Source organism: Poecilia formosa, unplaced genomic scaffold (assembly GCF_000485575.1).
Source record: "Poecilia formosa unplaced genomic scaffold, Poecilia_formosa-5.1.2 Scaffold70, whole genome shotgun sequence".
In the NCBI taxonomy this organism is placed as follows: Eukaryota; Metazoa; Chordata; class Actinopteri; order Cyprinodontiformes; family Poeciliidae; genus Poecilia; species Poecilia formosa.
In genome coordinates this window covers 523787-541754 of record NW_006800009.1, presented here as the reverse complement: position 1 = coordinate 541754, position 17968 = coordinate 523787, and the positions used below count along the sequence as shown (strand labels likewise).

The 17968-nt window shown below is 36.3% G+C and overlaps 1 protein-coding gene across 1 annotated transcript; it reads left to right on the top strand.

Annotated features, from left to right (window-relative positions):
* Nucleotides 1-2733: 2733 nt before the first annotated feature.
* ankrd10b (ankyrin repeat domain 10b) lies at nt 2734-17795 on the top strand. Its single transcript, XM_007555375.2, has 6 exons — nt 2734-3096; nt 3801-3953; nt 5599-5690; nt 14046-14311; nt 15241-15348; nt 17258-17795. Exons 1-6 carry the CDS (start codon nt 2899-2901, stop codon nt 17446-17448), a joined length of 1008 nt encoding a protein of 335 aa, XP_007555437.1. The 5' UTR covers nt 2734-2898; the 3' UTR covers nt 17449-17795.
* The last annotated feature ends 173 nt before the right edge of the window (nt 17796-17968 follow it).

Genomic DNA, 17968 nt, shown 5'->3' with positions numbered 1-17968 from the left:
AACAGCGTTTCAGTTGCAAGATACATACAGAGTGTGGCGAGGTAGATTTAGTCGCTTTTTCACTCATTTTCTGTCCGTCGTATACATTATCCTTCTATTTATCTATCTAAAATATGGCAACTTTTAAATAAAATGCTTATTGAGACCCATCTTGGTTTAACACAATTTTATCGCTGTTATTTTTTTTAATCATTTTTTGCTCCCCCTGGTAAAGATGTGTAAAAAGATTTTAAATAAATTCACAAAATACAATTAATTGTTAATCATTTAAGTACAATTATTCGGTGGAGAAAAAACTAAAGAATGTTTTGCCTTTCTTTCTTTAAAACATTATCAGTGCCACACTGATTGCCACCTCTAATTTGTTTCCAAAAAGTAAAATGCGACTGGAATTATTTTTAATTTATCCTTAATTTGTTTAAGTTAATCAATGTATTTTGGAAGTTTTAAATGGTAATTGAAGACTAAACTAGATGTGTTTGTATCATTCTAAGTAAAGAAATGAATACAGAAAAATTGTTACTTGTCAAAACATTTCTGTCTAGAGTCAGAGAAATAATTAAAATCTCTAAATCAACTTGATAAACATGATGGGGATTATAGCAAGAGAGACAACTTATCAAAAAATCTGACCTTTAGAAGAAACTGAAGGAACTGAAGTGAATTTAAGCAATGGGGTGTTACATAATAAAATCTGAGCTGTGAGACGAGTTGAGTTGACAAATTGACAAAGGAAGTTTTCAAGAAAACTTAAAAAAAAAAAAAAACACAGAGAGAGAGGCTGATTTTACACCAACAACAAATGTGTGATTTAGCCATTCTTTAAGTCATACTTGTTGGGCAAAACTCTTATATCTCAATTTTTAGTTATTTTTGTTGTCCGTCCTCTCTTGATTACTCTTCACGTCAGTCCAGGGATTTGATGATATTTGTAGTGTCAACATGTAAAAAAAAAAAAAATTTAACTATAATTAAATGGTATAAATTTAGATTAAGAGTTTTTTTTATTCTTGAGAAGTTACATCTTTAGAAATAACAAGTGTACAGTTAAACTGTTTAATGGAAATAAAGTTCCCACCATCAATTTGAGGGCTAACAATTTGAGGAAATACACATAACATTAGAGGACAATAAAAAAATATTGCATAAAATAAACAAGGGACTGCAATGAGTTTGGCATTGTTGGTTAGTACTGAGAGGATCTGCCTGCCCTCTAGGGGTGAGAAAACAAATGGACAGGCAGGGAGTGTTGCCAGGGAAACAGACATGCGCAGTCATAGAGCTATGTACGCAGTTAAACAGACATGCGCAGTCAGCATTTGGTCATGGGAGCAAAGAGGACCAATCAGGGTGAAGCAACTGCGGAAATAGAAATGAGAAGGAGTCCATCGGGACTACTACCTCAAACAATGGAAACATTGACATACGGCATCTCTTCATTGAAAAAGTCAAGGTGAAAATGACAGCAAGACATAAACTAAGAGGTTCAAAAGAAAACCATCATCGTAAAAGTTAAGGAAGAAGAGAGAAATAAAACATACTTAATGTAGTTAATACAGGGCAAAAAGGTCATCTGAGTTGATCATTTCAAGCTGCTAACCTAAAAACAGCTAATCTTTATAGATTATACAAACTTTTTTGAAAACCATCATAGATCAGCCTGAATGCATAAGACTTGCAAAGAAATACCTACTGATAACAAAATAAATCTGAATCGTTGATTTTGATAAAAAAAATAAATAAAATAAATCACTCTGAGCAACCAGGTCCTTTCGTAATTATCTTTTGTGGCCTTGTGGAAAGTGCCAGTGAGTGTCTGCTGGACAACTATCAAATCAACAGTTCTTCCCATAATTGTACTGCAAAAACACAAAATCTTACCAAGCATTGTATCTAGTTTCTTGTGCAAATATCTTAGTACACTTGAAATAAGATCAAACTAACTTACAAGTGACTTTTCAGAAAGATATTGGAACTTGTTTAAAGTCAATAATTCATTAATATTGATGAAAAAGTGTTAGTTCCACTGGTAAATTATTTCACTTGTAACTTGAGAAAACTATAAGTAAAATAATCACTTACAAAATAAATCATGAGTTTTATGAGTTAAAGCTCACATATCTTGCTGAAAAGTACTTTTAAGTTAAATTTTTGTCTTATTTCAAATGTATTAAGATATTTACACTAGAAACTGAACCAAAAATGCTTTTAAGTGATTGTGACTTCTGATACACAGAACATTTTAGAGGCTCTGGAAACCTTTGCACATGCTTTGATTTAATTAGCTGATAAGGACATAAGATTCTAATGTTAAACTATTTTCTGAGATATTCAATTATGGCTTTTTATTATATTTAGGCCATAATAGTCAACATCGCAAGACATGAAATTAATATTTCACTCTGTGTAATGAATTTGTAAACAACTTCCTGAAATGTGTTCCAGAAGATATAAATATTCCGTTTTTTCAGACGTATATTATCAATAAGGGGGTTTTATTTGCCCAGTTGCTTTAGTGCCGCGCCCTGGAGTGGTGGAAATATTCAAATTTACATTTATACTCAAGGAAGGGACTTGCCCAGGAGGCCCAGAGCGCCAAGCATACAAGAACTAAGCCGTTCCAGTGGAAGAGGAAGCCTGTGATGAGAAATCCAGTCCAGAAATCCAGTCCAGAGTTCGCAGCTCTCTCCGGGCTTCTCAAGTTTCACTCCGACGGGTGCTGCGCTCTTTGTGTTGTCAGGCAGAAACACTCAGTAGTCAGGGTGGCGCGTGTGCACAGACAGGCACCCCGGCAGCTCACACAATTAGACAATAGCTAGAAATTTCCCCGTTTTCTCTGAAGTAGCTGGCTACTGTCAGTCACTATTTTTTTTTCTTTTTTACCCCCGTTTTGTTACCATGTCTCTGGGAGTGGAGTCTGGATTCTCGAGCGAGGAGGTGCTGAACAGCCGCTTCCCTCTTCACCGGGCTTGCAGAGATGGAGACGTCGGTGCCTTGTGCTCCCTCCTTCAGTGCACCTCAAACCCAGCTGACCTTACGGTTGAGGACACTTTCTATGGCTGGACGCCCATACACTGGGCCGCTCACTTCGGAAAGGTAGAACTAGCCAAAAAATAACCGATTTGATTGAGTAGTTGTCTATAAATGGAAAAACTGACTGGTTGTTTGAGCTCCGTGACGTGAGGCTCACATTTCTCGGCCATTTCCTGGTGTTTGAATTGAACGAAGCCATCGTTAATCGGAGCAAGAAAAAACAATAGTGCTCATTAGCTAATGTTTTTCCGGCCGTTTTTTTTCCCTGAAATGCTTTACATTTTGTGTCCGTTTTGAGTTTAGTAATGGTAAATAAACGGAGACTGAGCGGGAAAAACTAAACAGCTGCTCGTTAAACGACATAATGTAAAATTGTGGGATAACGTTAGTTAGCCAACATGACCGACAATGACTAACTTTTACCTAACATTATCCGCATTATGAAGCACTTTTCATCTTATTTGTGTAAAGAAAGGATTAATTTGAACATACACAACACATGAAAGCATCTTTTAAGGCTACTTGTAATGCTATATCGCTAATTTCTGTGCATTTTGCTATATCGCTAATTTCTGTGCATTTAGTCATGAATCTGTGCTCAGACTTGCATTTACAAGAGTCGTACTAAAGAAATACCAGGGCCTGGCTGCATTCCCAAATCAATCTAGGCTCCACAGACGGTATCACACTTGTCCACACCTGCCCAGTGTCTTAGAAAGCAGTGCGTAGGGTTCTCCGTGCAATCTAACCTTCTTTTCAATGCACAGCTGGAGTGTGTGATGCGTCTGGTTCAAGTGGGCTGCGGCGTGAACTCCGTCACCTCCAGGTTTGCACAGACGCCCACTCACATCGCTGCCTTCGGGGGCCACCCTGAGTGTTTGCTATGGCTACTTCAAGCTGGTGCAGATATTAACAGACAGGTATGACGTCAGATGCGCGCACATCACACAACATGAATAAATACATTTGCGGTTTGTTCAGTGCAAATTTCCAGCTCTCGTTTCCTGAACATTTGTGTTGCAAAGTAACTACAGAGAATGGCCAATAGGAGAAATGAAGTGAATGAAAAGAGCAGAGCAGATCTTAGATGATCCCATCAGAGAGGATAATCCCATCTCGGGGATCATTGCCTTGGACGCATTTCTACTTACTCCACACTTGACCTATATTGACATGAATGAGTGTTTGTCACAATTTCTGCAACACAAAATTCCCGTCAGGCACTTTTGCGTTTTGCTTTGTTCCTCTGCTCTCTGTGGGATTTTTATGCACTCAGGCTACATTTTATGCTTCGCCGCTCTGCCGAGAAGAGATTGGTTTAGTAGGTCACAATGACATAACATATTGTCGTCATCATGAAGCCCGCTGATCTCTTTAGCCCTTGAAATTCCTCTGCATTTTTGTCGAGTCGACCTTCTAAGAGTTTGAGGTTTGGATTTAAGGTGTTTGTTTCAGCTGACTGCTGCTGGGAAGCAGAATGGAAAAGTATCAAGAGTGTGGCCTACATTGCATTGTGGTTAGTGGCGAGCCCTCTGAAAGACTCCGTTTCCCTTCCTCCAGTCGCAGGCTGACAAATGTAACTGTAAATGTGTGTGGGCGGTGTTGATGTCTGGGTGAAAAGTTCAGACGCAGCTGTCGAGTCACACACTGTTATCATTTTTGGAGCATGTTCTCAGATGTGTAGAAGGAGGATTCCAGAAAGCATGTACAGATAGAGATCCACCTACCAATTAGTCAAACTTTTCTCAGTTCGTCGTTGGAGACGGTAAGAAATAGATGTTCTGAAAATCACTATCATAATGTTTTTTTTTTGTTTGTTTGTTTTTTGTTGATGTCCTAATTTGAGAAATGCAGAAGGCGGGGAACTCCCGCCAAAGTGTGTCATTGCGACTACCAGACACGTTGTGGTGAAAATTGCATGCAAAGAAAAAAATAAACTGTTGGACAAGATCCATGCCATGTTCACGATGTGTGACACTGAAAGAACATCTTTTGATTGCTACATAATCAATTTATAGTCACATGCTAGCCCAATGTGCCTAGAGATTCCCACCATTAATGTTGTTGTTCTACTTTTTTTTAATGAAATAAAAAAAATTAAAGGAAGGAACATGTGCTAAAGTAGGGCTTAATCTTTTAGGTTGTTTAATTTTGAAATCAAGCTACTGCCTCCGTCAAGAAACCTTCCACACGTTTCTCTTTCATGGTCAGATTTTAATTATTAAATTGAAATGAAAGGGACTTTAAATGTGTTGCAGTATTTAGGAGTAAACAAATACTGGGAATGCTACATCAGACCCAAATAATCTGTAATACTGGAACCATAACCTGCTGGCGTTATCTGGGTAATTTTCACTATCTTATGCTCAGGTAGTAAAGCTTCAGTTTGCTGCTCATTCTAGCCTCTGTAGCTTTTAAAACGGGTAATCGTCTAATATTAAGTGCAAAATCCACTTTTTTAGCCCTTACAAAATACAATTAAAGTCACTTTTTAAACCTTCTGAGTACCATTAATTGTCCAGAGTCTGATCTCGTCTAATGGAGCTTCTCTTGTCATTTTTGTAGGACTATGTGGGCGAGACGCCCATCCACAAGGCTGCTCGAGCGGGCAGTCTGGATTGCATCAATGCTCTCTTGATTCAGGGAGCGAAAGCTGAGTAAGTCCTGACATCAGTCTCGTCCACATTTCTTTTCCTCTTTTAATATCCAACATTTCAGTTGCACCTTTACAAGGGACCACCATTACATTTAAATTCAAGACGGCAACATTTGGAAGCGTACATTTTTTGCATCTGTTCTTAAAGATATGAGCGCAACTGGATAAATGACAGAATCTACAGATTTGAATAAAGGTTTTGCCAACAACTTGCATTTGTTAGTGAAATGCAGCACTTGGCTGAAAGTGAGAAGCTATATGTAAACGTTTAATGTTAAATCTATTTGACATTGGATGTGTAACACACTGAGTAATATCTTTTTTTTTTGTAAAAAGAAATACATTTTTTAAGATCTAAAAATACCACTTTGATCTGCTACAGTGAGTTCAGTTCAGTAGCAGATACTGAAATTAGACTGAAGTGAAGGTCTTCCTAAAGTGTGCTGAAGATTTATTACACAGTAGTAAACGGCACATCTTTACATTTGATGAAGAGTTGAAATGTTGCTTCAGTCTGAGATATTTAATCTTTATCATCTCCAGATTGAGCACAAGATTTGTTGCTGATTAACACAGAGCTGATGTTGCTCCCTTGGAAATGTGATGTATTTTGTTACTCCTTAAAATTGTTGTTTATAACAATTGGCATTAAGTTGTCCTTTGTGTAAAATTAATACTAACTAACATAGATTAATATAATCAGTAAAGTTTAAAGATTTCATTTTTGTATGCTGAAAGGAAGAGAAAGCATCTTCTGAAATCTGAGAAATAAATCCAAGTAAAAGTAGAATATTAAGTTTCACCTGCACCTTTGATCTTAACGAAGGATTTATAATTGCAGCGCAGTGATTGCGCAAAGAAAAGGACAACTTAATGTGAAGGTTGATAAACTGTTGATTATCTCTTAGATTATGTTGCATGACATTTGTTAAATTAGAGTGTGGTTTTATTTAACATTGTTTTTCTAGTGTCTTACATACACAACTTTGACTGGATGACCAAATGCACATTCTTTTCTTTTAAGCAGCTTTGCTCCTAATTTCTTAAAACGTTGCAGGCTTTTTGTTGCACAAGATGAAATTGCAGAGAGATAAAACTAATTGAGCCGCTGGTTAAATTCCTTTCAGTGCTTAGAAACACAAAGACTGTCATTGTTATGTGTTGAAAGGAAAAAGAAAATATAGATAACGCTGATTGTCGTCATCACAATCACACCTTGTGCCAAGACGGTTCCATTCACTGGAAACATTTAGTGATTGATGTAGCCGAAGAATGAAGAAAAAGGCACACCTAGTTTTTTTTTTTTTTTTCTTCCTGCAAAGACCTGCAGGCAAGGAATTAAATTGTTTTACAATAAAAGTTTTTTTTCTCTTTACGTAAAGGTGATTAAAAAAAAAAAACAGGTTTACAGCATTTTAATTTCTTGAAATGCTGCAAAGAAAATGTTTATTGTCACTCAGCCAGATTTTAATAAACATTTTAGCTTTAGTAGCAAGTCTGTCTGCATTCCTTTAAGAACATAATGGGTAACATTAGAAAATATTTTCATCTATGCTCTGTTCTTTTGATGGATGCATCCTATTTATTTCCTCATCTAATCTGAAGTGTTTTTTTTTTTTACCTGCACTTTCATCTTCTGCAACAAATGTTCTGCTTTTTTGCTTTGAAGAGACAATTACAATATAATAACTTGAAGCTACCAGGGGGTTTACAGAGGGAACGTTTCTGCTTATGCGCCTTTAGAGGTCTAATATTGCTGAGCTTCTTTTAATAATGCGTCAAATATAAGAAAACGCCGCAGAGAAGAGAATTGGCTGTTTTTGGAGATGTGCTGCAAAGAGGCCAAAAATTATCTTTGACATCAATATAATTTGATCATGTTGAGTCTTTTGTTCCTTCTTTTCTTAAGTACAGATAAGAAACACAAGTTATGGCAACATTTCTTGTTAAAAGATCATAGACATACAGATGTTTGTTGTTTTTTTTAAAGCTTTTGAAACCTACAATATAATACATTTATTTACATTAAAATATGGCCAAACTAATTGACATTTACTTTTTTCTCCAATTTTTAATTTTCATGTTCCAGTTACTCTAAACCCGCCTGGTTGCTTAGATTATTTTAGTCAGGTAAATGTGCATTGTTCAAATGTTTTCAGCCTAGTGTTGTGTGCATTTGGTCATCAGTTGATGAGTTTTATTTATGATTAAAATGTTATTCTTTTTTCCCCTGCAGATCACAGATATTTAGTTCAATCTATTATGAAGTCTGTCTTCTGTTTTATTTTATTTTTTTTAATTTATGATTGAAGATTATAGTGGGGGGAAACTGGGAGGAACATTACGGCACACAAGGTGGGAATGAGGCTCATGACAAATCATTATTTTAAATGAGATTTAAGTAGATTTAAATATTGGAAACACTCAGTAACTTTATTTAATGTAATTCTTGTAAAAATCAGACATGAAACATCTAAGATGGGTCTGTTCAGGTAATATCCTCAAAAAAAAAAAAAAACTATTTCTGTTTGACAGCTAGAAAGATCTCAGAATATTATTAAACATTATTTAGTTAGAACAATTTTTTTTAAGCCAATACATTTTTATGTCAAGATGAATATTTTGAGAAATTCTTTATTTCAAGCCTTTTATTGATTCTCTGCATAAACTTCTATGACAACACGTATTTAAATATTTAAATACTTTTCACTTTATTCAAGGAACTCGTCCATAGCTTTTGTTTTGGTTTAACGCCAGAAAACTGTCAATTAGTTGGATCCACAACAGCAATTTATTAAAATAATCAATTTATTGCATCACACATATACAAATCTTGCATGCACCATTCTGAGGCTCCCGTCCTGAGAGGCGTTCACACACCTTAAAAACCACTGAAACTCAGGCTGTTGTGTTTCCGTCATTGTCCTTGTGCAGGACTTCTTGCCTCAGTTTTATTGCAACACTTGACGTTGTTCTGGATTCCTGAGTAAACAACCTTCGGTCTCAAGTTTTTATCTTCATGCACTTATTAATCTTCAAAGCCTGCAACCAACCATCTGACTTGTGAATTCACAAGAAGAAATAATTAACCTTTTTTTATATATGTATCAATAAATGATTCACTGTATGCCTTGAATACTTGGTAAAGTGTTCACAAACTCAGCCTTTTGATGTTGGAGAAAAAGAAAATACAAAAAAGAAATTAATTAAATTGATTAGACTTTTATTTTATTTTTATTGTTAAAATTTGTAAGATTCCTCCAACATAAATTGAGTAGTGAGGTTTTTTTTTTTTTTTAAACGGCACCTAATGGGTGATGCTGAGGGCTCTGATTTTATGCTTAATAATATAAATGTAATATATTTTAATCAAACTTTTCCTATAGTAAAACTGAAAGAGCCACAACAATAACAAGGTCAATATGATTTCTAAAGAATCCTTTAATAAACCTAATATATCTTTATTGTTAAAATATCTACAGATTTAGTTTTCTGCAATATTTTCCTGACACAGATATTTGACTTTGGACTTGGCAAGCTTTATAAAAAGCTTCTTAGAAGAAGCAAGAGTTGAATATAATTAATATTTTATCTTCACACATCCTGTATTTATTGGACAAAGTCCTACACAAGCATCCTTAATTTCACCAAATCCTTTTGTTTTTGAAATTTAATAATAATAATAATAATAATAATAATAATAATAATAAAGATACTTAATTATGCTATAATTTAAGTAGTTTGTGCACTGAAAAGCAGATCAGTCATTCATCTCATTGAACTGTAGGGGGCACTGCTGCAAAGATAAAGACTTTACAAACAAATAAATTAAACAGGAAGTATATTCTTACTACATAATCAGCTTTTATTTTAAGTACTTTTAGAAGCTTTGTGATTAATACATTTTTTAGACTTATTTTGTAAATTTATATCCCATAACTTATTATAGCGCAATAAATAAAAATATGAATTCATAAGACAAGAACAACTTTAACTATTTTAATATCAGTAAAATCCCTACAGTCTGGAACAAAGATTTTGGCAGTGAAACAAATGTTGTTTTGCATCTTGACTACTGGAATACCAATAATCATGTCACATGTTGGTAAATCAGAGTTGTTTTCCTGGACTTCCCTTGGACAGATCTACTCCTAAGAGCTTGAAGAAGATCAGAGTTTTTCACTCTTGCTTCTCCGCTCACCTTGAGTTACCCAGAGGTTCTCAACATAGTCGAGATGTTTTGAGGTTTTCTGGCCACAGGTCCAACATTTCAGCCTCATGATCTTTGAACCACTTTAATCATTACCATCATGCTGACAAACGAAACGACCGTGACTAACTTTGTTCCCGAACCGATGAAAGAAGTTATACTTGATCCCACACTTTATTCTGCTGTGTTGCCGGGCAGAAACGTGACTAAGCCAGCCCCAGATTTAGATCGTACCAAGATACTTCAGTGTTGACATGACAGAGACAGAACTCCTGGCAGCCCTTCACCTTTTCTTCTTGGGTCAAATAGTTTCAAGCTCTTCCAAACCACAAGAAGGATACCATGTTAGTTTCCAGGCACCTCAGGCAGATTTTGCCTCTATAAATTAAGGCTACATTAACAATTCTTCATAAGAAATGGCTTTTCACCAATCTTCTTATGTCCACCCTTGTATCTCCTGAATGTCATGGATGTCTTCGGTCTCTTTGTCAAAAAAAAAAACCTTCCACCTGAAGCCTTCCCTCTATGTGTGGATCCATTCATTCCCATCTGCTGGTGTTCAAGCTGAACCTCTTATCTCGAAGTTTTTCAAGTTTTAGAAAATGGTGGCATGATGGCGGCATCGTTTTCGTTGGAGGGAACCACAACTTAAACAAGACGATGCAAAACATTTTACTGCTTTTTTGTTATAAAACTTGAAGTGATTTCAGCTGGACTCTTTCTCAGCTTTCCAGCTAAAGATTTCACTAAAATTCAATAAAGCTCTTGAAAATGACTATTTGTTGGATCGCTCCACTTGATATGCTGGAAACGACGTGCAATCTCGTCACAAAAATTTGGATTGCAAAACCACATTTGTGTCACTGCCAGAACTCGTAACTCGGATTGGGTTAAAAACGGTTTAGAAAGTGATCAGAGTCGTAGTTTGTATTTGTCATGAGCCTCAGAGTATTAGGGTTGGTTCAGTAGTGAGCTAGCTGCAGGCAGGACAGTGCTGAGAGGCTGCCAGTGACGAGTTTAGAGCAGCTGAGCGAGATGAGCATCATGTACTGACCTGTTTAATGCTAACATCATCCTGTTGCTATGGTTATTCACTGTCATTTCACTGTACCAGATGTCTTCCTTTATACACAGAAATGTTTTCTTTTGTCTGTCACAGTATTAACCCTATATAATATCATAGTCTGTTTTGACATCTAATCTTTGTCACCTTTTCCTTTATGAAAGTGACAATAAGTTACAGAAGAAAAACGTTTGCTATGTTAACAAAAACGGAACCATACATCTTAATGTTTTGCAGCCATTGAATTGGAAATGACTTGGTTTTTTCAAGTAATCCTTGAAAGGGGGAGAATAGACACTGCTGAGTCTGCCCCGTTCCCTGGGATAGCCGCACTGTTGTGGCATTGAGTGTTCTCACTATCGCTTCCTATCTACACACTGGCAAACTGTTGAGGTATTTCTTGCGGTGATTGGTTTTAATGCTAGGTTTTTTTAATGAATCAAAACTAAAGTTGTTTGTTTTTTTTAGACCTGCATGCTTTGCTTATTTATCCATAATTGTTCCTGTACTTAGACAGTTTTTTTTTTTTTTTGTTTTTGATTTTTATAATTTGTTTTTGAACTAACCATAAGAGTCCTTTATATGGACAGGTTTAATCACGTGAGTCCCATGTCAAGATGTAGCATGACCGTAGGCTGCCTCTGGGAGGTTAGACAATAGTTAGCGAAGATGCATACTGTGTGCTTAGGACTGAAAAGCAAAGCATACCAGGCATTTACAAAGAATTAACGCTTCCCTTTTTTTTTTTTTTTAATTTCTAATCCAAATCTGGATTATTGGTGTATTGATATCCACCTTGTTCTATCAGTGTTTTCTGTAGATGTGAGGTCTCACTAAAGGAATACCAGTTTAAACCAAAAAGTTTAACTTACATTTAGTTTTAAGGATATACAAGATCAAGTTGATGCTTGACATAAAACTTAACAACAAAGTAATGTTGGGCATAAAACTGCAGCGGCTAATATGGAAAAGAATATGAAATTCCTCATGCTCAAAATTCCTGACGTACATTTTCCTCATTTCTGTAAAATGTAAATACTTAAAGCTCTTCAGATACTCTTTGGGTTGCATGTTTTAAAACATTGTAACAATCAATTTGCATTTATTACAGTGTATTAAATAGGAATTCCTTATATGCTGATGACAACCTGATTTGAGACTGGATTTATAATGAGTGCTACAAGCTTAAAAGCTGGTTCTCTAATTTACCTAATTTAATTTAGTAGAAATCCCTACTGAGACGTTTGACTTGTACTGACAAATACATTTTTCAAAGAAAAGAGTGGCCATTTTAAAAGACAATGCCACTTATGTTTATAGTTAAATTTAACTGCACATTAGATCAGAGTGGCTTCAGACAGCAGTGGACGTCAGTGGAGCGTTTGTATTCCTGGTGTGAGACCGGTCCATTTACCCGAGTATTTCTTGGATAAATCCGATCTTCTCTAGGAAGCGTTAATTTTAAATGGGGATGGGTAATGTGCAGCAAGTTTTTGTGATTTTTTTTTTTTAAATCTTTTTCTTTTATTAAATCTTGAATTCATTACAAAATGTTTTATCATGTGCACTAGCTTTTGAACTGTTTCATTTTGCACTACTGTTTAGATAAGAATGCAGAGAATGAGTTATTTCTAATCAGAAATGAATGACGAAACAGTAACTGTGCTTTAAATTCTGCTTCGTATGGAAGCCAATGTAAACATTGTTAGTTGGCTTACACAGTTTATACGTCACTTAGCATTGTTTGTAATGTTTTCCTGTAGTGCATTTCCATTTTAAATAATGCTAATGGGATGGAGGTAGATATAGTTCAGATTTTTTAGCTCAGAGCCATTTATTTGCTCAGAGAACCAGCTTTATGATGCGTAGGCACAGAACAAGAGCCCTATAGTTTTATTTTCTCAAACAGAGCAAAGAAATCCCAATTATTAAGCTGAAATTATACTAACAGTAATTCTATTTAGAATAGATGCACATGAGTTGTTTACCTTTTTGTAGCTGTCCATCCTAACAGGTGAATAAAATAGTTTTTCTAAAGTGCTCCCTATAAAAGGACACTAATTATGCCTTACATTTTAGCTTTAGTTTTTACATTGCTTCCATACTTCAGAGGCACAAACCTTTCGTCTAAAATTTGGAGGAAATTTCTGGCACAGCACTGTTTGTCCATTCATTATTGCACTCAGAAAATTCCTTTATTTCTGCTGCAGCTGGACATGATTAACACAACTGCTTACAGACTAATTTAAATTATGAATGTACAGGTATGACTCTTGTTGTTCCCTTGTTCTCTTGTCTTAAAAGAGGTTTTAAATTAGACTTCCTCAGCCGGAGAGAAGATGTCAGAATCCTTCATGCTTGACGATTGAACTTTTATCTTGTTTTATTCCCTTCCTCCCTCCGGTGGAGAGACTTGTCGAAGGAAATGATCCTTATGAATGATCTGTAGACATTTCCGAGTCTTGATCGTCTTTGAAGAATCCTTCGCTTTCACAGCTTTTCTTGTTGGGAACGCTTCAAAGGAATTTGGATGCCGAGCCTCTTGAGCATCATCATAATCATCAAGAAAGTGGGGTTCCATTCAGTTCCTTGATGACTTTTTTAATCTCTTGCAAAGAAGCCTTTCTCCAGAAAAGTTCTCCTTTTGAAACCGTGTCTGATTTGACGCGATGTGTATTCATCGTCTTCAGTCCCCTCCTTCGCTTTGGAGACACAAACTGAGCATAAAAAATGTCTCCAGTTGTCCTAATCATGTCCTTTGGCAGCAGATGTTTCCCTAGTTCTGTAGAAACTGGGAAATGAACGAACTTCTATCTAAAGTGCAGTTGATCCGAAGAGGATCAGTCGTCATCTCTCACGAAGATGACGAACAGTATGAGACAGGGAAGAGCAGGACAGGCTAATTTTCCACATCTATGAATGTCTGTGTGAGTATTTGCTGAAATGCTGTCTGTCGGTGTGCGTGGGGGGGATGTATGCGTGCGCTTGGGCTTGTCTCATGTTGTCTTATGTGTTTTTGTTCTTATTTGTGTAACTCAAACATGCAGTGAGTGCTTCTGACACTCCCTCTTCCCGTTGTGCAGCATGAGGAATGCCAATGGGCTGACGGCTGCTGACCTGGCCCACGCACAGGGATTCCAGGAGTGTGCTCAAATGCTCGCCAATGCCCAGAACCTACAGCAAAACATGGCGCAGTCCCTTCACGGGGCTTTTTTGAACGGCGTGACCCAAAACGGGGGCCACGCTCACGCCACCATCCAGGGACGCAGCTTCTTGAATGGTGTACCCAACAGGAAGAGGTCCTTCGAAGGCATCGAGGCAAACCCACTGAAAAAGTCCAGACCCAATGGTGAGATCACTGAACTAACGTTTCTGTTGCTTTGGGTTACCTTTTGAGAAATCTATAAATATAAATGTGCATTATTACCAAGGCCACTGTACATTATGGGCTGTATGCAGATGTGGTAAAAATTTAATCTGCAGAAATCCCCAAACAATTTGCACTTCAGTTCTCCCAAAAATTATTTCTAATAATTCGGGAAGCAAGTTTTCACTACTGCAAAAACATTTGACAGATTCTTAAGCTTTCTTCTTTGATAAATATGATGAAAAGGCTTGGAAGCGTTGCGTACATTTTTTTCTATTAACCATGGGTGTTCAGAGTATGGCCCGATTAACTTTGTGTGGCTCCAGACAACAATTCAAGAACGGTATAAATCTGTCTTGCAGTGCAGGTGGATGATATTTTTTTGATGACTGAAGAATAATTTTTTTTTCCCAGAAACTGAAACATTACAATGGAAGATGATTTTCATTTTGACTTGTACTCAAAAGCATTTTTTTAGTTTGCTGTGCAGGAAGAAAACTCTAAATTTAGCTGTCTTTTTAAGGAACAAAAAAAGCACTTTTATTTAATGATTATGATAAAGTTTGGACACTGCTGCATTATAAACTCAATGTAGCGCCACAGATCCAAAATCAATTGGATAAGCAATCACAAAAATATGGTGTGAACAACATTGTAAAACCATATAACTGTGATGTTTTTAATCAAAACCATGTGTGAGACTTTTTTTTAATTATGCAGTAAGTGACATTTTATTTGTTTTATGAATTTTATTAGCTCAGAATTTTTGCACTGCACAAAAATGAATCGTCCCTAAAAAGGGAGAGAAAGTCAATTAGCATAAGTTCTGAAGAACAGCTCTTAAAATTGGTATGAAAAAAAAAATACAAGTTAAGATTTAATTTCTAAAAAGCGATTCCGTCTGTTCCCAGGACTGTCCATGGCAGCTTTACCCCAGAACGGGAGCGGGCCACTAGGTGGCCCCAGCGAACCCCAGATGGATAGCATGAACATGGAGATGGCGCCAGCTGTAACCTCAGGTGGGCCTGGAAGCTTTGCATTTGGGCTGAATGGGTTTGCCCCGCCTCAGGGGCCGTGGCCGGTGGATCAGTGTGTGAACCAGGGGCCGCAGGACGAGTCGAGCCCTGCTGCTAAAGAGCTGGAGGTCATCACTGTGGCGTCAATGCAGACTCCATGTCGTTGCACTAACTCTTATGCCTACCTGTAGAGGGGGCTGTGTGTGTGTGTGTTTGTGTGTGCATGCGTGTGTGTGTACTGGTCCACTAATATAAATTGTTTGCATTATCAGATCTATCTGTTCTGCGGTTCGGACACAACGGAATGATTTAAATTGGAAAGATGTGTAGAAGTGTGTATGTGTGTGGTATGTAACTGATATTTGGATGAATATAACTTTTTATTTTCTAGTTGTACATCTTATGAATTTATATTTCTTTCCAGTTTACCCACATGTAGTCTATTAGGTTTATATCGAGAGTCTGATTTTGTTTTGCACAATTTTATGGAAGTACTTGTGCCCCTCTAGAAGAGTAGTATGTGTCAGATAAATGATGCCTTCAGAGTTTTTTTTGTTTGTTTGTTTGTTTTTTTCCTCAAGTCAACTTTTGGGAATTTCAGCATCTGTTCTTGGATTTACAAATTTGACTTTTAAAGAGAGGGATACATCTTGTGTTTACTCGCATAACAGCATCGGAGGGAAATGGAGATTTACATTTCATTTATTTCCATTTAGAAAATCTGTAAGTACAAGTTTTAAATAAATGTATTGCTCGGTCACTGCTAGACATATGTATTATTGGTAAAGCAATCCCTCGTGATATTATACAGTAACCTAAACTATTTTGTAATTTCAGCCAAAGCATATCCCAACATGAATGTAGCTTTAAAAGATAAATAATCCTCCTGCCTTTTGTAGTTGGTAGCGTTTAAAATGCTACTCAGGCTTGATCCCTCTAGTTGTTTCTGATCTGGTTTAAATACTACATACTGTATATTCTGTATGTTGTGTTTTTGATTCAGTCTACAGGGCTTATTTGTGTCATTATGTCACATAATATCTTATGTAATTATCAAATTTAGTCATCTGTTTTACAGTAGTGTTAAAGCAGCTCCAGGAAGATTGCATGGTTTTCAAAAAAGCCTTACATCCTGAGCTTTTGTTCAACAGTTTAAAAAAATCCTATCCATTATTTCTCTTTTTTATAGATGAAAAGCTTTTTTTTCACTATTGTCTGCTGTTCTCCATGTCGGTGGTGTTTTCTGTTTATACTTTTATATGAAAGAGTGTATTTTGAAAATGCAGCTCTTTGTACTTTGCAGGTTTAGCTTTGTACTTGACTGTGTGAAAGCATTAAATGTGGATGGTTTTTATAAGCAAGACGGTGTTTGCCTTTGTTTTTTCATGCTTCAAATTATTCATTGTATTTTTTAAATCATTTTTTTTAAATAGCTTTTAAATATAAAAACAAATGACATATTATTTATGCATTTTCTCTAAGGCTAATCAGCTTTGCTTCCGATACTTTGTGGATTGCCAGGATTTTAATAAACTTTTTTGGGAAATAAATGTCCATAAATCCAGTCATGCAAAGCAAGGACTGACTTTTCATGTGAACATGACCCACTTTTACAAAAGTGTCTGGTCAAAGCTTGTCGAGTGGCGTCAGGATCTTGGGTGTATTTCGCAACTTATTGATCATATTTTGTGTGGAATCCAGAAAGTTACAGAACAGGTTTATTTTTTAGTGCTTCCAAACTGGGTCACTTGCTGGTCTAATTTTATAAGTGGCTGCCTGTACCTGAATACTATTTTGTTTTAAAGTTGTGCAAAACAAAATCAGTCCAGATTTCACCTGCATCCTATATAATGAGCAGGTTTAATCAATGTGTATTTGCTTTTTTTTTTTTGATTACTGTTTTTGTTTACAGTGGCGGGTGAGAGACACTGCGGGGATTTTTCCTCAAGTAGCCCAACAGCAGGAATGATCCTTGGTCAGCACATCTGCAGTGAGCTCAGTAGCAGTGTTGGCAGCCAGGTGGAGCACCAGAAGTCTGTCAAAGCAGAGCAGATGTATGACCATACCCTCTACAGCACCATGCTTCTTTACCACGGATGCTAAAGTGACAAGAATGTAGACCGATTTTAAGCATTCATCTGCCCTGATTGAAAAAACAATGGTCTTGTTTTTGCTTTTTGTGTTTTTTTTAAATTTTTTTATTATAATTGTTGTAAACAGGGCGTATATGGACACATGAATGAATCATAATTATTTTTTTTGTCAAACACCTAAAAGGCTGTTAAGCCTATGTGTTTGGTTATGTTGCCTATGGTCTTCAAAAAACTAAAGGATCCGTGACGAAGCACTGCCAACACTACAGACAGATTTGTTTCAAGTTGATGTTGCCTAAACCAGTTTAAATACATTAATTGTATATCGATACAGAATTAAAGAGTTTTGCAAACATTCATGTTTTCTTCCCTGATTTATTTTTTAGATTGTTCCAAGATGAACGATTTTTAAGATTAATTAGGTTTAGTTTGGTGCAATAAAGTACCAATGTTTAGAGTAGAGGAAATAAACTGAAATGGGTGAAGCTTAAGAAATACCCCAAATGTAAATTTATAGCACAAGCATAACT